Genomic DNA, 24,120 nt, shown 5'->3' with positions numbered 1-24,120 from the left:
AGACTTTTTGGACTGTATATTGTTGCTAAGTCAATGTCTCTATAGGGGAACAAGATCTGGGGCTGCCTATTCCACCATCTTGCTATGTGATCAGACTTTCACTTTTATTCAATATAGTTCTTCCTGTTTGAATTTTTTATATCCATCATATTTTCTTTTTTTCTAGTTTAAATTCAATTAGTCAACATATAGTACATCATCAGTTTTAGATGTAGTGTTCAATGATCATCATATCTTCTCTTAAAAACATGAAGAAAGGGGCACCTGGGTGGCTCAGTCAGTTAGGTATCTGCTTTTGGCTCAGGTCATGGTCCCAGGGTCCTGGGATTGAGCCCTGCATCGGGTTCCCTGTTCAGAGGGGAATCTGCTTCTCCCTTTCCCTCTGCCTCTTATTGCCAATACCCCTGCTTGTGTGCTTGCTCTCTCTCTCTCTGTGTCATAATAAATAAAATCTTTTTAAAAAATAAATAAAAATATGAAGAAAAATATTCAAATTTAAATTTAAAAATGTTGAAGGAAAAAAGTGTTTTCCATTGCCAAGAATAGCAAACATATAAAAAGCATTGGTTCATAATGTTTTATTATTATAATTTGTACTAAAGGTCAGTAAATGTTAGCCTATTTTTACGTTTTACAAAACTCCCACTATTACCTTTTCCAAATTCTTACAGCCTTAGCAAAAGTGTAAAAAGGCATTTTGTTATAGGATAGGAAATAAACTAACAATACAAATTATTATGGAGCAGACATTTAAAATATCTTTTACCAATGTAAATAAGAATAATTGTGGAATAAATGGATTTATTTAGTTTTCCTTTTCTTTTGGGCTTTAGGCATTAGGATTTTTGTCTTCTTATGGAATAGGAATGGAATACAATCAAGCCAAGGTAAGGTCATTCTATTTTTTTCTGAAATAAAACTGAATTTTTTAAAAAGGGACATTGAATAGTCTCCTCTTTAGGCAAAGGAGCTCACTTGAGAGTGGTGGTTAAAAGCACCAGCTCAACAGTCAGAAGATTAAGGTTAAAATACATAAGTTTCTTAATGTCCCATATTTCAGGTTTGCCATTATAGATAAATAATATCTACTTCATAGGTATTTTGTGATAATTAAATGAAATATCTATACAGTGCCCTTTTCAAAGACTCCAGAGCTCACTAAGCCCTCCAAAAATGTCAGCCATTTTTACAGATTAAGAGGACAAAATTTGCAATTTATTTTGGAGTAGCTCACAGTTCATTGCTGGATTAGGAATAAAAAAGCAATGATTGGTTTGAGCTTCAAATTTAGATGGTGGATATAGATACAGATTTTTTTTAACTTTAGGCACTGATATATTACACCTTTGGAAGTGCTGGAGGAAGCATGATGTCCCAGATGATTTTGGTATGTAAATTAAATATTCCTGGGCCTAAAAGGTGTGTTATAAATACGACACTGTCAGAATATTAAGAATATATATGCCTGTGTTTTAGGGATACAGATATTTGTCAGGAATCAATGTTCTACAGAATTGTGAAGTTGCCCTAAATCATTACAAGAAGGTCGCAGATTATAGTGAGTAATCCACATAATTTATTTTAAAGATAAATAGACTTGCTGAGCAATTAGAAGAATAAATCAATGCCAGTTGGTATATTTATGAAAGTATTAAATGACTATGTTTTTTAACATTTGTTATAATTCTTTTAATACAATGTAGAGTCTTCTGATTTCTTAATAGCTACTTTTCAAGGGCTTTAAATGGATGTGCTCATCTTTTATTTTTGTTAGCATATGTCCCCATGTTCTTGTGCTGTGTTTTCCTTCAGCTGAGAATTTGAATGTAGCATCAATAAATATTAAACAGTTTTTCTAGTTCTAACACTTAGTATATGGGATGGTTTGTTAAAAATTCCTGAAGAAAAGGATGTAAGATACATACACTATCAATCTCTATCACTGCACTTGAGAATAATTCAAGTTAATCATCATTCTATTACCCTATCCTTTGTCTACAAAGAATAGAGCATGAGAATAATATACGTTTCTAGAATCATTTTCAAAATCATATGTAACATTTCATCTTACACATCACTGAACCAGACTTATATTATAATCAAAATAATAGATTTTTAAATAAAAGTCTTCCAAGAAGTGAATAAGGTAAGGTCCATATGGTTAATTTCTGTAGTCAGAATAATATCTAAATACACATTTTGGCATTATTAGGATCTGAGAAAGAAAAAAGGAAAATAACTGCTTTTTAATGTAAGATGCTATATATAACAAGATCATTTCATATGCTTAATGAAATTGGAATTACTATATATATATATGTATATGTTTCAAACTCCATACTGTTAGATTTACTCAAACATATTTATCTTTATATTTATTTTCAGACTATTCATAGGAAGTAATTAAAGAGCAATTATTATTCTTATATTGTAGTTTCAATCTCAAAAAAGTCAGTGGTAGAAGGGGTCAGTTGCCTGCTCCTAACATCTGCTGGGCCAAGCTCTTCAGTAGGCTCTGATATATGTTGATATAATTTTTGTAAGGATTGCAAAAAATAATGAGGTTTCTTGTACTTTACTCAGAACCAGATAAACAGAAATCAGTAAATTTCTATCTCCTGACGGTAGATGTCCTTTTTTCTGTTAGTAGACCAGAACTCTGCTCAATTTAAGTAGAATTGCCCTGTTTTCGCTAAGTTGACTGTTATCTCTTGCAGCCTTGGGTATTCCAGCTATTCTCTGGTTTCTGTTCACAGTTGCTGACAAATTGGAAAAAAGTGAAGGTATTCCAGTGGAAAAAGTGAGACTAACTGAGAGACCTGAAAATCTGAGTTCTAACAATGAGATTTTGGATTGGGACATATACCAATACTACAAATTTTTGGCAGAAAGAGGAGATGTTCAGATACAAGTAATGTATACAGACGAATTTGGATTTTTAGAACATGCAAATTATAAGGGGTTTGGTTGTCTGAGTACTAAAAGGGTTAACAATGCTCCATCCTGAATGTGAACAAGAAGAGACAACCGCTCCTCTTTTCTTGTTCCCTGTTTCTATAGCCTATGGGAGAGCCACCTGTCATAGTAATGGCAATTTTTTCTTTGCATTTACTCCTAAAAATTTTAATTTTAAAAAACCTAGATTTTAAGTGTAGGAAAAAAGCATCATCCTGTGTTGAGTATGAATGAACTCTTAACCATCATTCAGAAGTGTTATATCTTTGAGAATGGGAATGGGACAGCATTTGTGTGACCTTTGAGAGCTAAGAGTAAAGGCTGCTAGGTTTATGTTTCCAGGTGTTGCTGTATACCAGCAGGCCAGTTTCCTGCCACTGAGGAAGCCAGATGCCCAGCATCAGTCACTTACCCAATAGAAGATATAGCCTGGAATGTTTTTTCTGCTTCTTTTTTAGACATGCCAACTGTATCAAACTGAAACATATACTATAATAAAACACCAAGTAAATGTTTTCTTCATTTTTTTCACCATTTTTATACATTTATCTTTCAAATTGAGGTATAATTGACTTATTTTCTTCATTTAAATTAATGTTATTGCTAAAATAATTTTCAAAAATTGTTATTCCTAGGTATCTCTTGGACAATTACATCTAATTGGGCGGAAAGGTCTGGATCAAGATTACTACGTAAGTCAGTCTCAAGATTCAGTCATGTGGGGTACGGAGGAGAGTGGTGAGGGAGGATGAGGTAAGGGGGGGCATGGAAAAGTTGCTGGGGAGAGCCCATTGCTACTTCCTTGGTCAGATCAGCTTTCTAGCTTTTGAGGAAGAACAAAGTTCACCAGAGGAAGCATTTTTCCTACCTACCTCTAAACACTAAGGAGTAGAGGCTTCTGAAAGAGCATTTGGGGCCAGGGAGTTTCCGTGTTCCCCTTGAACCTAGCCCTCCCTCCCTAACTGGGTTTAGGTGAAGTAGATACCCTCACCTGCCAGCCTTGGACACACCCATTCCCCAAAAGCCAGCTGTGCAGAGTCCACCTGGGAGTTTCTTGCTAAGGGGTCTGAGGACCAGCCTCAGACTGCGTACAATATAATTAGAAATATTATTAAACATCTTTATAAATTTGCAAAGCTCCTTTCAATCATTTTGCTTAACCTTACCTAATCCCAGTGAGGTTATAAGATTAATTAACAATTCAGATTTATAGTGGAGGAAAAAGCAAATAAACTTGACCTACACAAGATCTCAGTAAGTTACCAGAGCCAGCGGATCAGGTCTCGTCTAGAGTCTAATTGTGGTTTCAAAGCCATAGATGCCCTCAGATCTGAGAAAGTAACTGGGATTCTTTTTTAAAGATGATTTTGCAGCCCTTGCCATTTTATAGGAGCCATGTGCTCACAGTCTCAAAGGAATACATACCATATTTCAACATGGTCCCAATAGCTAAGCAATAGAAATAACTACTTTAATAAGGTGGTTACATAAAAGAGTGATCTGTTGTTACTGTTCATTTCACTTTGTATTGTTTTTATGAGTGTAACTTGTGTTTTATATGAGGTACAGTATACATTGGCTAAATGTCAAAGTTAATTTTATAAAAAGTGACAAAACGGGTAGCACTTGAAATAAGCACATGCATCTTAAGACAGCCCAATTGAAGGTGTTCAGATTTTATTAATTCTCACCATAACCAAGGTTCTAGCTTCTTAGATGGGAAGTTCTAGATTCACGATATTACTCCAGTGTCAGATTTCAGCCTGCAATGAGTTTCTCATGTTAAATAACAGATGCATAAACTAGTAAGAATTACCCATTTTCCATAAACATGAAATTCTGTTGAGTACTAAGGTACCCAAACCTCAGCTGTAGGGAAAATCCGTCAATCTTTGCAGAGTACAGAAAAACTCCACAAAGCTAAAGTGGCACCTCCAGCCACTGTGAACACCAGATGGGAGCTGCCTCCTGATGAGGATGAAGTACAATCTCAGGGCTGGCAGTGAAGGGTTCTGGTGCTATAGTGGCAACAGCCAGGCACTTGGGCAACATCAAGGAGCCCACTCAGGCTCTCCTATGGGCTCATTCACAGAGGTTTTATTATCTCTATCTTATAGATGAAGAGCTGAGGCTGTAGGGATGAAGTAAATTGTTTCAAGTATCACAGCTGACTAGTAATGTTAAGAATCAGAATTTGAAATCTGGGCTTCAGCATTCAAAGCCTGTGCTCTTTCCATTAAACCTTGCTTCCTTTTAACCTGGGCGGGGGGTAGTATACAGCCTCTGAAATCTAGTTTCCTCATTTATAATGTAAAAAGAAGGAATGATATAATTAGGTTTCTTTAGCTCTAACTTTCAAATGGCTGGCTTGGGCTCCATGCTTCCCATCCAGATATCACCAAAAGCCTGGTTTGATTCCAGAACCATCAGAGTGGTTCAGACACATGCTTGTCCTTCCAGCTTTCCTCAACCTAATAAACCGAAACCTGCCTGGAGAGCTCTAGTTAAGTCTTCAAACCTTAAGACTGATTGGCTTAGAAATAAATCAATCAGAGAAAGACATGTATCATTTGATCTCACTGATATGAGGAATTCTTAATCTCAGGAAACAAACTGAGGGTTGCTGGAGTGGTGGGGGGTGGGAGGGCTGGGGTGGCTGGGTGATAGACATTGGGGAAGGTATGTGCTATGGTGAGCACTGTGAACTGTGTAAGACTGTTGAATCACAGACCTGTACTTCTGAAACAAATAATACATTATATGTTTAAAAAAAAAAAAGAAGATAGTCAGAAGGGAAAAATGAAGGGGATGGGAATTGGAGGGGGAGACGAACCATGAGAGACTATGGACTCTGAGAAACAAACTGAGGGTTCTAGAGGGGAGGGGGGTGGGGGGATGGGTCAACCCGGTGATGGGTATTAAGGAGGGCATGTATTGAATGGAGCACTGGGTGTTATACGCAAACACTGAGTCATGGAACACTACATCAAAAACTAATGATGTAGTATATGGTGACTAACATAACATAATAAAATAAAATTTAAAAAAAATTTCAACATTAAAAAAAAGAAGACTGATTGGCTTATGTATGCGTTAGTTTAGGCTGCCTCATAAACCACTCCCCAATTTAGATGGCTTAAAACAACAACCATTTATTTATGATTTTGTCAGGTCAGCCGTTTTGGCTGGGCTCAGCTGAGTAAGTCTTATGTTTTCAGCCAGGCTCAACCAATCTTGACTAGGCTTGCTCATGCATCTGTAGAGTATTGGCCAGAGCTGGATGGTTTATGATGGCCTCATCTGTGACCTAGGATGACTAGGACTCTCCACATGCTCCCTTCCTCCAGCCAACTGTGCCCAAGCTTTTCACATGGCCGCCCAGGGTTCTAAGAAGACAAGCTCGAAAGTCTCTTACAGCCTAGGGTTGGAACTCACAAATCACTTCTACCACATTCTTTTGGCCAAAGCAAATTACAAGTCCAGCCAACATTGAAGGGGCAGGGGAAAAGGACTTCTTTTAATAGGCACAACTGCGAAGTATTGTGGTCATTTTTGCACCTTACCACAGCTTAGCTGTACCAGGATCAACTTGAAGTGGCATGGGAGTGAGAGAAGCTAAAAGGAAAAACCCAATTTCTGAAAGGCTATTACTACAACTCTTCCCATGGCTGGCCTCTCATCTTTCCAAGTCTTACTTCCTTAGAGAGGATTTTCTTGATCAACTCTACTCTCCACCACTTATCCTATCACAGTGTTTATTTTCCTTTTCCCATATCACCCCCTGAATCATATAGATCTTGACTTGTTTACGATCTGTCTCCCCACAATGGAATGTAAGTTCTTGTTTGTCTTACTCATTCCTATGTATCCTATACTCTTGATAGTACTGGGTACATATTAGGTACTTGGTATTTAGTGAATGAATGAATGAATGAGTGAGTGATAACATCCTAAGCATTATATGTTGGTCCTCAGCCTGAGAACCACCACTTGAGCCAGTATGCCAATGCTTCAGTCCACCAAAGAAAATTATTAGTGTATGGTTCTTTATAATTGTAAGTAATGCCCAGTTTACTGCCCAGCAAATCAAGTATTAAAATACTGGGAAAGGGCGCCTGGGTGGCTCAGTTGGTTAAACTGCTGCCTTCAGCTCAGGTCATGATCCCAGGGTCCTGGGATCAAGCCCCACATCGGGCTCCCTGCTCATGCAGGAAGCCTGCTTCTCCCTCTGCCTGCCGCTCCCCCTGCTTGTGCTCCCTCCCTCTCTCTTGCTATCTCTCTCTGTGTGTCAAATAAATAAATAAAATCTTTAAAAAAATTAAAAAATTAAAAAATTAAATAAAATAAAATACTGGGAAAAAACTAGTTTGCCTTTTTTTTTTTCTTCTCGTTGTTTGATTAAATTAGTCTCTCATGAGTTATCACTATAGGTAACATTTTCACCGCTCCCTCCCCCACTACCAAATTTTAATTACTGAAAAATATTGTATATGCAATCCTTGATTACATTATATTGAATTTCTACACATATTTTAATGTAATTTGCATTCCTAAATTTATACAGGCTCAGAATAAATTGGATTAGGAAAGCTGGGTATTTGGGTGCATATTATTAAAGTGGCTATCTCAGGGTGGGAGGGATTGGGGGGTGATGGACATTGGAGAGGGTATGTGCTATGGTGAGTGCTGTGAATTGTGTAAGACTGATGAATCATAGACCTGTACCCCTGAAACAAATAATACATTATATGTTAATAAAAAAATAAAGTGGATGTGGCATAACTAAATTAAACCTAGCAGAGGCATAATACCAGATATATAAGGGCAAATGCTTTGTCTACCCTGACACCCATTAAATAAACAAGAGATAATTTCATTCCTTTTCAGAATGATTTACAGATTTTGAGATAAAAGAAGTATTCATAAATATTTTTAAAGTAATACATTTTCTTGGCATTTCATTCTAGGGGAAATGTTACAAACTGATTAAACCTAGGGATTTTCTTGAACCAATGAAAAATCATGCTCATTGTTTTAAGAAGATATATGTTTAAATAATAACATTTCACTTCGCATAATACCTGGGACATACTATATTTCATCCTATCTAAGACACCATCAATTATAAGATACTTTATGTTCTATTAAGAAAGAAAAAACACTGCCACTATAAATTATATGATGCCATTGATAGTAAGAAGTGTCCTGATTAAAGTGGGTGTGAGGGTACATCTTAGAATCAGTAAAATATGACAGTAGGTGCTCCATAAATATTTAAAGGAAGGATGGATGGTGTCTTAGTCAGTTTTAGCAGCTATATCCAAAATACCATAGTCTGGGTGGCTTATAAACAACAAAAACTTATTTCTCACATTTCCAGAGGCTAGAAGTTTGAGATCAGAGTGTCAGCATGGTTGGATAGGGCCCTCTTCTAGTTTATGAACTTCTCATTGTATCCTCACATAACAGTAAGAATGGGCTAGCTCTCTGAGGCCTCCTTTATGAAGGCACTGATCCCATTCATGAAAGCTCTGTGCCAGTCACCTTCCAAAGATCCCACCTCCTAATACCATCACTTTGGGTATTAGGTTTTCAACATATGAATTTTGAAGGGACACAAATATGCAGACCACAGCAGATGGATGGATGGATGGATGGGAAGATGGATGGATGGGTAGATGGAGGGATTGACAGATAGATGGATGAATGGATACTTAACTCTTTGAGAGCAAAGACTCATCAAAGTAACGTGCATGATACTTTCACATAGTGTTTAGTAAATGTTCATACAATTAAAGCAATAACACTAAAGTCAGGTTAATTTAAAGACAAATAAAAGAGAACTGAAATGTCAAGTAAGCCATGAGAGTGGAAGGGTGTAGAAGGGGAAATTAGAGAAAGCTTCAATTCCTTTGTCTTTATGGGATCATCATATTGAAAGATGGGGAAAACTCCAGGATTCTTATTTTCTTCTGATTCTTATTTGCTTATTCTCTTTTAACAATTCAAATATAGTTTCTCAGAGTGACAATTTTTTCCCAAGATTTTCTATTGCCAAATATTTTGAGAGCCAAATTCTGAAACTGGACTTTGAAAATTATTTCACAGAATCATAGTATAAGAGCTATAAGGGACTATAAAGCTTAAAATCCAGCTCCCCGTTTTAGAGATTTATAAACTTATCCTTTCATTGCCTCGCTCATGTATTCACTCCAGAAATATTTCCTGAATGCCTGATATACAGTTAGACACTGTGCTAAGTACAGGGGATTCAGACATTTAAATCTATGGATGCTTGCCATGATAGTTGCCTATAGGTATATTTGGGTCTTGGCTCAGTAGAGGCATTCATAAGAAATACCTTCATTTTCTATCTTAATGGGGTCTGATAAATGTGATTGGTAAATCATACATTTGATTTGTTTACTGATAGATGATTGATAAATCATACATTGCTACAATTTTCTCCTATCCAATTGACACTTAGGTTGTTCTGGACATTTTGGACATCATTTGTTGTTTTAAGATTCCCTTATGCTCATAAATTTCCAACAGCTTTTATCTTCTACCAAAGAAAATAGAAGCCTTGGCCTAGTATTCAAGACTGTTAAAATATGGCCCCATCATATTCTTTCAAGTCTTAGCTTTTGGATATTCTACTTCAGCCATACTGAAGTAATTAGTATTTCCTAGACACACTTTGGACATTTCTATCTCTGTTCCTTACTCATGTTATTCCTCAGCCTAAGATGTCCTCTGCACTGGTGAATTCTCTCCATTTTTTTGTGAGACCTTTGTCATTTGAGTCCTCTTTCTTGACACCATGAAGGCAGAGTACTAAGTGCATGGAAATTGGAAGCAGGCTGCTTATGGGACTCTAGTACCAGTTGCTTGACTTTCAGTGTCACAAAATTGGCTCAGATATTAATAGTACCTTCTTCTAGAGCTGTTGTGAAGATTAGGTAAGACAAAGATTGTAAAACACATATGTATAATTGTTATGCCATACCTCTCTAATTCTTTTTGGTGTTCCTTTGTTCCCACCTCTCACCCACTGTCATTGCTATTTGCATATATACCTTTCTTCTCAGCGGTATTGGTAGAGAGCAAGTGTAGGGATGGTATTTTTTATTCATTTGTGACTCACCTATAATAACAACATACTACCATATACATAGCTCTTTTCAATCAAGTTTCTGAAAGAATAAATGAAGACTAGAAGAGGTGGATGGATGCATGGGTGTATGGTTTGGTGAGGTACAGCCCTGGTGGCATTTATATTAATTATGTCCACAAGGCACACTGACTTTAGAACAAGGGTGTGGCTCCCAAATAAATTGGCAATATTTCTGGAGTAAATTTACATATAAAAGAACTACTCACATTTCTTCCTTAAACCTTCTCTTCTCTTTGAGGAGGAGCAGATCCTTGCCCATCAACCTAGTCAAGACTTTTTAAAGAGCAGATGAGTTGTGTCCTAAAAAGACACTTCAGAGAGTGTCTTCATTCCTCATTCCTGCAGTGGATTTCTTTTAATGCTTCATGTAGTTTCTGAGGAGAACTTCTAAGAGGTCAAGATGAGGCCTAGGGAATGGGCAAGAAGGGTCAGGTCAACCCTTATAAGTTCTAGACTGAGCATTTCAATTAATGTTATGACCTAAAGAGAATCAGAGACTAGGCTGGGCTCCTTCATTTTGATTTAGAAAGAATTGGCCTGAAGTTTACCTCTGTAAAAAGACCTGGTCTCAGCAGGCGGCCAGATGTGTCTTGTTTTATTCACTCCACCTTATAAACATTAGGAAGCTACATATCCAATTCTACCAAATTGTACAAACTGTCTTATGAAATAAGTACATAGTGTCAACATCGAAGCATACTTTTCAAAATAATAGACAATGTAGTTCTCGAGCTGGGATCCATCTGTCCTCCAAAAAGCCACATGCCCATCATGCCTTTCCACATGCGAGAAACCAAAGCCTCACATTTTAAAATTACATATGTGAACCATATATAGCTCCCACTCTTCAGGTTTAGGTTTGAAATAGCATTTGAAATAGTACCTTAAAAGGTGTGCGCATTTCATAAATACTTTTTGAATGCATGTTAAATGAAATAAAGTTTGGTCTGAAAAGTCATTTTGTAGGATATGTTTGTGACCATCAATAATACTGTCCCTTTCCTCTCCAGAAAGCATTATACTACTTCTTAAAGGCAGCAAAGGCTGGGAGTGCAAATGCCATGGCATTTATTGGAAAGGTACATGCTTCATCTTTTTTTTTAATTTTATTATGTTATGTTAATCACCATACATCATTAGTTTTTGATGTAGTGTTCCATGATTCATTGTTGACGTATAACGCCCAGTGCTCCATGCAATACGTGCCCTTTTTAATACCCATCACCAGGCTAACCCATCCCCAACCCTCCTCCCCTCTAGAACCCTCAGTTTGTTTCTCAGAGTCCATAGTCTCTCATGGTTCGTCTCCCCATCCGATTTTCCCCCCTTCATTTTTCCCTTCCTGCTATTTTTTTTTAACATATACCTTATTGATTTTATATCCTGCCACTTGGCTGAATTCCTGTATGAGTTCTAGCAGTTTTGGGGTGGAGTCTTGGGCTTTCCACATACAGTATCATATCATCTGTGAAGAGTGAGAGTTTGACTTACTCTTTTGCGATTTGGATGCCTCTGATTTCCTTTTGATGTCTGATTGCTGTGGCTAGGACTTCTAATACTGTGTTGAATAACAGCGGTGAGAGTGGACATACCTGCCGCATTCCTGACCTTAGGGGAAAAGCTCTCAGCTTCTCCCCATTGAGAATGATATTTGCTGTAGGTTTTTCATAGATGGCTTTTATGATATTGAGGTATGTACCCTCTATCCCTATACTCTGAAGAGTTTTGATCAAGAAAGGATGCTGTACTTTGTCAAATGCTTTTTCTGCATCTATTGAAAGTATCATATGGTTCTTGTTATTTCTTTTATTAATGTATTGTATAACAGTGATTGATTTGCGGATGTTGAACCAACCTTACAACCCAGGGATAAATCCCACTTGGTCGTGGTGAATAATCCTTTTAATGTACTGTTGGATCCTATTGGCTAGTATTTTGGTGAGAATTTTTGCATCCATGTCCATCACGGATATTGGTCTGTAATTCTTTTAGATGGGGTCTTTGTCTGGTTTGGGGATCAAGGTAATGGTGGCCTCATAAAACGAGTTTGGAAGTTTTCCTTCCATTTCTATTTTTTGGAACAGTTTCGGGAGAATAGGTATTAATTCTTCTTGAAATGTTTGGTAGAATTCCCCTGGGAAGCCATCTGGCCCTGGGCTCTTGTTTCTTGGGAGATTTTTTGATGACTGCTTCAATTTCCTTAGTGGTTATAGGTCTGTTCAGGTTTTCTGTTTCTTCCTGGTTCAGTTTTGGTAATTTATACATCTCTAAGAATGCACTCATTTCTTCCAGATTATCTAAACTGCTGCCATACATTTGCTCATAATATATTCTTATAATTGTTTGTATTTCTTTGGTGTTGGTTGTGATTTCTCCTCTTTCATTCACGATTTTGTTGATTTGGGTCCTTTATCTTTTCTTTTTGATGAGTCTGAACAGGGGATTATCAATCTTATTAATTCTTTCAAAGAACCAGCTCCTAGTTTCGTTGATCTGTTCTACTGTTCCTTTGGTTTCTATTTCATTGATTTCTGCTCTGATCTTTATTATTTCTCTTTCCCTACTGGGGTTAGGCTTTATTTCCTATATTTCTCTGGCACCTTTAGGTGTAGGGTTAGGTTGTGTATTTGAGATCTTTCCTTTTCTTGAGAAAGGTTTGTATTGCTATATACTTTCCTCTTAGGGCTGCCTTTGCTGCATCCCAAAGATTTTGAACCATTGTGTTTTCATTTTCATTTGTTTCCATGAATTTTTTTAATTCTTCTTTAATTTCCTGGTTGACCCATTCATTCTTTAGTAGGATTCCCTTTAACCTCCATGTATTTGAGTTCCTTCTGACTTTCCTCTTGTGATTGAGTTCTAGTTTCAAAGCATTGTGGTCTGAAAATATGCAGGGAATGATCTCAAACTTTTGGTACTGGTTGAGACCTGATTTGTGACCTAGGATGTGATCTATTATGGAGAATGTTCCATGGGCACCAGAGAAGAATATGTATTCTGTTGCTTTGGGATGGAATGTTCTGAATATGCCTGTGAAGTCCATTTGGTCCACTGTGTCATTTAAAGTCTTTACTTCCTTGTTGATCTTTTGCTTAGATGATCTGTCCATTTCAGTGAGGGGGGTGTTAAAGTCCCCCACTATTATTGTATTGTTGTCGATGTGTTTCTTTGCTTGTTATTAATTGCCTTATATAATTGGCTGCTCCCATGTTAGAGGCATAGATATTTACAATTGTTAGATCTTCTTGTTGGATAGACCCTTTAAGTAGGATATAGTGTCCTTCCTCATCTCTTATTACAGTCTTTGGTTTAAAATCTAATTTGTCTGATATAAGGATTGCCACCCCAGCTTTCTTTTGGTGTCCATTAGCATGGTAAATGGTTTGCCACCCCCTCACTTTCAACCTGGGGTGTCTTTGGGTCTAAAATGAGTCTCTTGCAGACAGCGTATTCATAGGTCTTGTCTTTTTATCCAATCTGGTAGCCTCTGTCATTTGATTGGGGCATTTAGCCCATTTACATTCAGGGTAACTATTGAAAGATATGAATTTAGTGCCATTGTATTGCCTGTAAGGTGACTGTTACTGTATATTGTCTGTGTTCATTTCTGATCTATGCTGTTTTAGGATCTCTCTTGGCTTAGAGGACCCCTTTCAAGATTTCTTGGAGGGCTGGTTTTGTGTTTGCACATTCCTTTAGTTTTTGTTTGTCCTGGAAGCTTTTGAGTTCTCCTTCTAATTTCAATGACAGCCTAGCTGGATATAGTATTCTTGGCTGCATATTTTTCTCATTTCGTACTCTGAATATATCATGCCAGTCCTTTCTGGCCTGCCAGGTCTCTGTGGATAGGTCTGTTGCCAATCTAATATTTCTACAATTGTAGTTTACATATCTCTTCTCCTGAGCTATGGATTTTCTCTTTGTCTCTGAGACTCGTAAGTTTTACTATTAGATGTCGGGGTATTGACCTATTTTTACTGACTTTGAGAGGGGTTCTCTGAGCCTCCTGGATTTTGATGTGTTTCCTTCCCCAAATTAGGGAAGTTCTCTGCTATAATTTGTTCCAATATACCTTCTTCCCCTCTCTCTCTTCCTTCTTCTTCTGGGATCCCAATTATTCTAATATTGTTTTGTCTAATGGTATCACTTATGTCTCGAATTCTGCCCTCGTAATCCAGTAGTTGTTTATCTCTTTTTTTCTCAACTTCTTTATTTTCCATCATTTGGTCTTCTATATCACTAATTCTCTCTTCTGCCTCATTTATCCTAGCGGTGAGAGCCTCCATTTTTTATTGCACCTCATTAATAGACTTTTTGATATCAACTTGTTTAGATTTTAGTTCTTTTATTTCTCCAGAAAGGGTTTTTGTAATATCTTCCACGCTTTTTTCAAGCCTAGCTAGTATCTTTAAAATCATCATTCTGAACTCTAGTTCCAACATTTTACGAATGTCTGTATTGATTAGGCCCCTGGCATTAGGTACTGCCTCTTGTTCTTTTTTTTTTTTTTTTGAGGTGATTTTTTCCGTCTTGTTATTTTTGACCAGAGGACCATAGATGAATGAGAGAACAAAATCCTAACAGGGTAAAAACGACCCCAGAAAAATATACACTATACAAATCAGAAGAGACCTGAAACCAGGGGAAAAGAAAGGGAAAGAAAGAAAAAGAAAAAAAAAGGAAAAGATAAATAAAAAAGAATTTGATCAAATATGATCAGGCTGGTAAATAGATCAGTGCCACACACTAGATTTTGGGCGTATTTTGGTCTGTTAGAAGAAAGTGCCTCCCAAAATTTTGAAGAAAGAAAAACTTATATATGTACAAAAATAAGGGTAAATACAATGAAGTGTTGGAATATGACTGTAAGGATGAAAATCATAAAAGATTTTATAAAAGAAATTGCTAAGATAAGAAGTTGGTTGAAAAAAGAAAGAAGAAGATTTAAAAAAAAAAGGGAGAGAATATGATCAGGCAGGAGACTAGAACAAGGCTTTACACTAGAGATTTAGGGTATATTTTGGTCTGTTAGAAGAAACTGTATCCCAAAATTTTAAAGAGGGAACAAGTTATACATATATACCAAAAATAAGGTTAACTACTATGAAGGGATAGAATATGACTCTAAAAATGAAAAATAAAAATTATTTTAAAAAGGGATTGGTAAGATGTTGGTTGAAAAAGGGAAAAAGAATATTAAAAAAAGTAATTTTGAAAGACTAAAGAATCATGGGAAAAAAGCCATGAATTCTATGTGCTGTATTCCCCTAGCGCTGGAGTTCTGCCATTCTCATTGGTCGGGAAACTTGGTCTTGGCTGGCTGTTCTTGCTGATCTTCTGGGGGCAGGGCCTGTTGCCGTGGTTCCCAAATGTCTTTTCCAGAGCTGGAATTGCCCCGCCCTTGTGGGGTCTGGGCTTAGTAATGTGCTCGGGTTTGGTCTAGGGAGATTTTGTTCCCTGCAAGGAGGATGAGCGTGAAAATGGCGGCCTCCCAATCTCCGCCATGGAGGGGCTGAGAACTCAGGGCCCCACTCTTCACTGCGCCACCAGAGAAAAGCAGTCAATCACTCCTGTCTCCCGGGTCTCCAGCCGCACTCCGTGCTCACCCGGCCTGTGACCGAGCGTTTCTGTCTCTGGCACACAACCCCGTTTGGAGTCTCCAAACCCAGGAGATCCCTGCGGTTGCTCCCACACCGCTTCTCCCAAGGGAGGAAGGGGAGTCTCCCCGGATCTGCCACTTGTTGGGTCCCTGCTGGAAGAACAGTGGCCTGACTGTGCCGTGGATCACAGTTTATGGCAACCCCGAGCTGAGAGCCCACACCTCGGCTCTGTCTCTGCAGCCAGCTTCCCTGCTCTGATACCTGGGAGCTCTGCCGCACTCAGGCAGCCCTGGTCTTTGTGTGACCCTGAGGGTCATGAGACCACACTGTCCCAGCTAGGGTTCCACCCCCTGCTTATCCACTGGAGTGACGTCCCTCAGCGGAGCTGACTTGTAAAAGTTCCGATTTTGTGTTCCGTGGCTCTGTCACTTGCCGTTAGCGGCTGATGAGGCCCCCTCCCCCACCGTCTATCCTCCCGAATATCGCCTCGGATTCACTTCTCTGCACATCCTACCTTCCAGAAAGTGGTCACTTTTCTGTTCAGAGAGTTGTTGCTATTCTTTTCTTCAATCTCCTATTGAGTTCGTAGGTGTTCAGAATGGTTTGATCCCTATCCAGCTGAATTCCTGGGACCAGACAAAATTTAGGTCTCCTACTCCTCCTCCATCTTGCTTCTCCCCCTCATATTTATTTTATTTATAAATTTAGCTCCTTAGATTTTTCACTTCAACATCTAGTTTGATAGCACATAGGCAATTCATCTCTTTTGACTAGTTGACAGGCCTTCTCATTTCTAGATGTGAGAGATAACCAATAGTTTTAATGTCTCCAGTTTGTGCTTCTTTAGTTGACTCTAGGTCTTTCCCAAGTGGAATAGATTGGTACTGACTGGGTCAGGAAGGCAAGTTAGCAATACCACTGGAGGACCAGAAGGTGGTGCCGGTCTCCGTCCCCACTGCTCTCCCCCACGTGGTCCTGAACAAGACACACATGTCCTCTTGCTGCCTCTGCTCTTAGAGAGGCAGCCTGCAACTCCAAAGGGGTTTGTGTGTGGGGGTGTGTGGGAGGTTTTTTAGGGCCACCAGCTTGTCCCAGCTGGCCACCCCCACCCTACACACACCCCTTGGGGCGCTGAGCCCCCCTCTCAGTTGAGCACCACCCTGGGGGGCTGGCCCGGGGTGCAGCCTCAAGTTGCCACTGCTAAATGCTCCTGGCGCCGCCGCCACTGCAGGAGGAGGAGGAGGAGGTGAAAAGACACTGAGGGCACAGCTTCTCCAGGAATCCCTCCAGTGAAGAGGCCGTATATGCTTCATCTTGATCAGTACTTTTTCATTTCTTAAAAATCTTAAGAAACTAATGGTACCAGTGAACAGAACCCAGTAGAGAACGACAGATGTCTTTCATGGAAGCAGCTGAACAAGGAATTCTACTCCAGACTGAGGATAGTATTCTTGAGGTGACAGTAGGAGAAAAAGCCCCATACAACAGCAGCCTTTATCTGGAGCACCAAAAGTAGCCTTGAAAAGTGCACCTGGCTGAGGGCTCCTGGGCTGAGTGTAGTTCAGAGACCCCTACCACCACCATGACACCCTACTCTGCCATGTAACAAGACATCTGGGCCAGTTGAACATTTAACTGGTATAGGCCTCCCCCAATGAGGTGCCTCCTTCCTACACCCTGGGAATGAGAACCAGCTCTAGGCTGACCAAACTCCATCCTTGGGCCCCCTATCAAGGGAGGACCCTGCTCGGCTGCTGAGCAAATTTGTGGACTCTTCCTCTAAAGAGGCACATTTTTTTTTCTCCTTCAAAGACCACTCACTCCCCCAAGTGCTGCCCTTGGCTCCCTGCAGCCAATTTGCATTAGTAACCATGGGGACAAATGCACCACTTCCCCAAGGGCTACAGACAACTTGAGATGAAAGGAAATGTGAGAGGCGGGTTGGAGCAAGATGGTGGAGGAGTAGGAGACCTGGATTTCGTCTGGTCTCAGGAATTCAGCTGAATAGGGATCAAACCATTCTGAACACCTACGAACTCAACAGGAGATTGAAGAAAAGAATAGCAAAAACTCTCTGAACAGAAAAGCGACCACTTTCTGGAAGGTAGGACTTGCAGAGAAGTGAATCCGAGGTGATATTCGAGAGGATAGACAGTGGGGGAGGGGCCTCCGTCGGCCGCTTCTGGCAAGTGATAGAGCCGCGGAGCACAGAATCGGAAGTTTAGAAGTCGGCTCCGCTGAGGGACGTCGCTCCAGTGGCTAAGCAGGGGGTGAAACCCTCGCGGGACAGTGTGGTCTCAGAACCCTCAGGGTCACAGAAAGACCAGGGGTGCCTGAGTGCAGCAGAACTCCTGGGTATCAGAGCAGGGAAGCCGGCTGCAGAGCCAGCGCCGAGGCGCGGGCTCTCAGCTCGGGGTTGCCATTAACTGTGATCGGTGAAACAGTCGAGCCACTGGTCTTCCAGCAGGGACCCAACAAGTGGCAGAGCCGGGGAGACTCACCTTCCTCCCCTGGGAGGAGCAGCGCGGGAGCGCACCGCAGGGAACTGTTGGGTTTTGAGACTCCACACTGAGTCAGGTGCCAGAGATAGAAATGCTCGGTCACAGGCTGGGTGAGCATGGAGTGCGGCCGGAGACCGAGGAGACGGGAGTGGTTGACTGCTTTTCTCTGGGGGCGCACTGAGGAGCGGGGCCCTGAGTTCTCAGCTCCTCGGGGGCAGAGATTGGGAGGCCGCCATTTTCACTCTTGTCGTCCAAAGCTGTATGGAAAGCTTGCGGGGAACAAAAGCTCCCGAGAGGAAACCTGAGCAGATTACTTAGCCCGGACCCCACAAGGGCGGGGCAATTCCGCCTCCAGGAAAGACATTTGGGAACCACGGCAACAGACCCCTTCCCCAGAAGATCAGCAAGCACAGCCAGCCAAGTCCAAGTTTACTGATCAATGAGAATGGCAGAACTCCAGTGCTAGGGGAATACTGCTCATAGAATTCATGGCTTTCTTACCATGATACTTTAGTCTTTCACAGTAAATTTTTTTAACTTTTTTTTTGAATTTTTCTTTTTCCCATTTTCAACCAAGGTCTTATCAATCCCTTTTTAAAAAAAACATTTTTATTTTTCATTTTTAGAGTCATATTCTATCCATTCATAGTAGTTACCCTTATTTTTGGCATATATATATGTTGTTCTCTCTTTAAAATTTTGAGATACAGTTTCTTCTAACAGATCAAAATATACCCTAAATCTCAAGTGTATGGCTTTGTTCTCGTCTCCTGCCTGATCACATTCTCTCCCCCACTTTTTTCTTTCTTTTTTTTTTAAATCCTCTTCTTTCTTTTTTCAAACAACTTATCATCAATTCCTTTTATAAAATATTTTATACTTTTCATCTTTACAGTCATATTCCATCCCTTCATCATATCAACCATATTTTGTACATATATAAGTCTTTCTTTAAAATTTTGGGAGGCACTTTCTTCTTTTTTTTTACTATGTTTCTAAATATTTCCAGTTGTGTATTTTTTTTAGGTATTAGTTCTATTTTATTTTATTTTTTTAATAATTTTTATTGTTATGTTAATCACCATACATCATTAGTTTTTGATGTAGTGTTCCATGATTCATTGTTTGTGAATAACACCCAGTGCTCCACGCAGAATGTGCCCTCTTTAATACCCATCACCAGGCTAACCCATTCCCCCAACCCCCTGCCCTCTAGAACCCTCAGTTTGTTTTTCACAGTCCATCGTCTCTAATGGTCCGTCTCCCCCTCCGACTTACTCCCGTTCATTCTTCCCTTCCTGCTATCTTCATCTTTTTTTTTTCTTAAAATATATTGCATTATTTGTTTCAGAAGTACAGATCCATGATTCATCAGTCTTGTACAATTCACACTGCTCATCATAGGACATACCCTCCCCAATGTCTATCACCCAGCCACCCCATCCCTCCCACGCCCTACCACTCCAGCAAACCTCAGTTTGTTTCCTGAGATTAAGAATTCCTCATATCAGTGAGGTCATATGATACATGTCTTTCTCTGATTGACTTAATTCACTCAGCATAACACCCTCCAGTTCCATCCATGTCGTTGCAAATGGCAAGATCTCATTCCTTTTGATGGCTGCATAATATTCCATTGTGTATATATACCACCTCTTCTTTATCCATTCATCTGTCGATGGACATCTTGGTTCTTTCCACAGTTTGGCTATTGTGGACGTTGCTGCTATAAACATTGGGGTGCATGTACCCCTTTGGGTCCCTACATTTGTATCTTTGTGGTAAATACCCAGTAGTGCAATGGCTGGATCATATGGTAGCTCTATTTTCAACTGTTTGAGGAACCTCCATACTGTTTTCCAGAGTGGTTGCACCAGCTTGCATTCCCACCAACAGTGTAGGAGGGTTCCCCTTTCTCCACATCCCTGCCAACATCTGTCGTTTCCTGACTTGTTAATTTTAGCCATTCTGACTGGTGTGAGGTGGTATCTCATTGAGGTTTTGATTTGGATTTCCCTGATGCCGAGCGATGTTGAGCACTTTTTCATGTGTCTGTTGGCCATTTGGATGTCTTCTTTGGAAAAATGTCTGTTCATGTCTTCTGCCCATTTCTTGATTGGATTATTTGTTCTTTGGGTGTTGAGTTTGATAAGTTCTTTATAGATTTTGGAGACTAGCCCTTTATCTGATATGTCATTTGCAAATATTTTCTCCCATTCTGTCGGTTGTCTTTTGGTCTTCTGGACTGTTTCTTTTGCTATGCAAAAGCTTTTTAACTTGATGAAATCCCAAGAGTTCATTTTTGCCCTGGCTTCCCTTCCCTTTGGCGATGTTCTGAGGAAAAATTTGCTGTGGCTGAGGTCGAAGAGGTTGCTGCCTGTGTTCTCCTTTAGGATTTTGATGGACTCCTGTCTCACGTTTAGCTCTTTCAACCATTTGGAGTCTATTTTTGTGTGTGGTGTAAGGAAATGGTCTAGTTTCATTCTTCTGCATGTGGCTGTCCAATTTTCCCAACACCATTTGTTGAAGAGACTGTCTTTTTTCCATTGGACATTCTTTCCTGCTTTGACAAAGATGAGTTGACCATAGAGTTGAGGGTCCATTTCTGGGCTCTCTATTCTGTTCCATTGATCTATGTCACTGTTTTTGTGCCAGTACCATACTGTCTTGATGATGACAGCTTTGTAATAGAGCTGGAAGTCCGGAATTGTGATGCCGCCGGCTTTGCTTTTCTTTTTCAATATTCCTCTGGCTATTCGGGGTCTCTTCTTGTTCCATACAAATTTTAGGATTATTTGTTCCACATCTTTGAAAATGGTGGATGGTATTTTGATGGGGATTGCATTGAATGTGTAGATTGCTCTAGGTAGCACGGACATCTTCACAATGTTTGTTCTTCCAATCCATGAGCATGGAGCGTTTTTCCATTTCTTTGTGTCTTTTTCAATTTCTTTCATGAGTATTTTATAGTTTTCTGAGTACAGATCCTTTTCCTCTTTGGTTAAATTTATTCCTAGGTATCTTATGGTTTTGGGTGCAATTGTAAAAGGGATTGACTCCTTGATTTGTCTCTCTTCTGTCTTGTTGTTGGTGTATAGGAATGCCACTGATTTCTGTGCATTGATTTTATATCCTGCTACTTGACTGAATTCCTGTATGAGTTCTAGCAGTTTTGGGGTGGAGTCTTGGGCTTTCCACATACAGTATCATATCATCTGTGAAGAGTGAGAGTTTGACTTACTCTTTTGCGATTTGGATGCCTCTGATTTCCTTTTGATGTCTGATTGCTGTGGCTAGGACTTCTAATACTGTGTTGAATAACAGCGGTGAGAGTGGACATACCTGCCGCATTCCTGACCTTAGGGGAAAAGCTCTCAGCTTCTCCCCATTGAGAATGATATTTGCTGTAGGTTTTTCATAGATGGCTTTTATGATATTGAGGTAGGTACCCTCTATCCGTATACTCTGAAGAGTTTTGATCAAGAAAGGATGCTGTACTTTGTCAAATGCTTTTCTGGATCTATTGAGAGGATCATATGATTCTTGTTCTTTCTTTTGTTAATGTATTGTATCACGTTGATTGATTTGTGGATGTTGAACCAGTCTTGCAGCCCAGGGATAAATCCCACTTGGTCATGGTGAATAATCCTTTTAATGTACTGTTGGATCCTATTGGCTAGTATTTTGGTGAGAATTTTTGCATCCATGTTCATCAAGGGTATTGGTCCGTAATTATCCTTTTTGATGGGGTCTTTGTCTGGTTTGGGGATCAAGGTAATGGTGACCTCATAAAATGAGTTTGGAAGTTTTTCTTCCATTTCTATTTTTTGGAACAGTTTCAGGAGAATAGGTATTAATTCTTCTTTAAATGTTTGGTAGAATTCCCCTGGGAAGCCATCTGGCCCTGGGCTTTTGTTTCTTGGGAGATTTTTGATGACTGCTTCAATTTCCTTAGGGGTTATAGGTTTCTTCAGGTTTTCTATTCCTGTTTCAATTTTGGTGGTTGATACATCTCTAGGAATGCAGCCATTTCTTCTAAGTTATCTAATTTGCTGGCATAGAGTTGCTCATACTATGTTCTTATAATTGTTTGTATGTCTTTGGTGTTGGTTGTGATCTCTCCTCTTTCATTCATGATTTTGTTGATTTGGGTCATTTCTCTTTTCTTTTTGATAAGTCTGGCCAGGGGTTTATCAATCTTGTTAATTCTTTCAAGGAAGCAGCTCCTAGTTTCGTTGATCTCTTCTACTGTTCTTTTGGTTTCTAGTTCATTGATGTCTGCTCTGATCTTTATTATTTCTCTTCTCCTGCTGGGTTTAGGCTTTATTTGCTGTTTTTTTCTCTAGCTCCTTTAGGTGTAGGGTTAGGTTGTGTATTTGAAACCTTTCTTGTTTCTTGAGAAAGGCTTGTATTGCTATATACTTTCTTCTTAGGACTGCCTTTGCTGTATCCCAAAGATTTTGAACAGTTGTGTTTTCATTTTCATTGGTTTCCATTAATTTTTTAAATTCTTCTTTAATTTCCTGGTTGACCCATTCATTCTTTAGTAGGGTACTCTTTAGCTTCCATGTATTTGAGTTCTTTCCGAGTTTCCTTTTGTGACTGAGTTCTAGTATCAAAGCATTGTGGTCTGAAAATATGCAGGAAATAAACCCAGTCTTTTGGTACCGGTTGAGACCTGATTTGTGACCTAGGATGTGATCTATTCTGGACAACGTTCCATGGGCACTAGAGAAGAATGTGTATTCTGTTGCTTTGGGATGGAATGTTCTGAATATGTCTGTGAAGTCCATTTGGTCCAGTGTTTCATTTAAAGTCTTTTTTTTTTCTTGTTGATCTTTTGCTTAGATGATCTGTCCATTTCAGTTAGGGGGCTGTTAAAGGCCCCCACTTTTATTGTATGGTTGTCAATGTTTTTCTTTGCTTTTGTTATTAATTGCCTTATATAATTGGCTGCTCCCACGTTAGGGGCATAGATATTTACAATTGTTAGATCTTCTTGTTGGATAGACCCTTTAAGTAGGATATAGTGTCCTTCTTCATCTCTTATTACAGTCTTTGTTTTAAAATCTAATTTGTCTGATATAAGGATTGCCACCCCAGCTTCCTTTTGGTGACCATTAGCATGGTAAATGGTTTGCCCCCCCTCACTTTCAATCTGGGGGTGTCTTTGGGTCTAAAATGAGTCTCTTGCAGACAGCATACTGATGGGTCTTGTTTTGTAATCCAATCTGATATCCTGTGTCTTTTGATTGGGGCTTTTAGCCCATTTACATTCAGGGTAACTATTGAAAAGTATGAATTTAGTGTCATCGTATTGCCTGTAAGGTGACTGTTACTGTATATTGTCCGTGTTCCTTTCTGATCTATGCTGCTTTTAGACTCTGTCTTTGCTTAGAGGACCCCTTTCAATATTTCTTATAGGGCTGGTTTCGTGTTTGCACGTTCCTTTAGTTTTTGTTTTTCCTGGAAGCTTTTGAGATCTCTTTCTATTTTCAATGGCAGCCTAGCTGGATATAGTATTCTTGGCTGAATATTTTTCTCATTTCGTGCTCTGAATATATCATGCTAGTCCTTTCTGGCCTGTCAGGTCTCTGTGGATAGGTCTGTTGCCAATCTAATATTTCTACCATTATAGGTTACAGATCTCTTGTCCCGAGCTGCTTTCAGGGTTTTCTCTTTGTCTCTGAGACTCATAAATTTTACTATTAGATGTCAGGATGTTGACATATTTTTATTGATTTTGAGAGGGGTTCTCTGTGCCTCCCGGATTTTGATGCCCGTTTCCTTCCCCACGTTAGGGAAGTTTTCTGTTATAATTTGTTCCAATATATTTTCTGCCCCCCCCTTTCTTTTTCTTCTGGGATCCCAATTATTCTAATGTTGT

At 39.4% G+C, this 24,120-nt stretch overlaps 1 protein-coding gene across 10 annotated transcripts in view; it reads left to right on the top strand.

Moving 5' to 3' along the window:
- SEL1L2 (SEL1L2 adaptor subunit of SYVN1 ubiquitin ligase) overlaps positions 1 to 24,120 on the top strand; it is a 159,449-nt gene that overhangs the window by 97,247 nt on the left and 38,082 nt on the right. For 4 of the 10 annotated variants that reach the window (XM_073878408.1, XM_073878410.1, XM_025876871.2 and 1 more), the window contains exons 6-11: positions 834 to 887; positions 1,328 to 1,387; positions 1,477 to 1,558; positions 2,757 to 2,911; positions 3,591 to 3,647; positions 11,143 to 11,211. In XM_073878408.1, the coding sequence (XP_073734509.1) occupies positions 834 to 887; positions 1,328 to 1,387; positions 1,477 to 1,558; positions 2,757 to 2,911; positions 3,591 to 3,647; positions 11,143 to 11,211 (477 nt within the window). The remainder of the gene's footprint in view (positions 1 to 833; positions 888 to 1,327; positions 1,388 to 1,476; positions 1,559 to 2,756; positions 2,912 to 3,590; positions 3,648 to 11,142; positions 11,212 to 24,120) is intronic. The other 6 variants (XM_073878409.1, XM_073878407.1, XM_073878412.1 and 3 more) reach the window with 4 other exon arrangements.

Source organism: Callorhinus ursinus, unplaced genomic scaffold (assembly GCF_003265705.2).
Source record: "Callorhinus ursinus isolate GAN/ISIS: 27379988/994484 unplaced genomic scaffold, GSC_fseal_2.0 scaffold29, whole genome shotgun sequence".
Classification (NCBI taxonomy): domain Eukaryota; kingdom Metazoa; phylum Chordata; class Mammalia; order Carnivora; family Otariidae; genus Callorhinus; species Callorhinus ursinus.
Note: the sequence above shows the minus strand (reverse complement) of the source record. Positions and strands in the feature narration are given on the sequence as shown.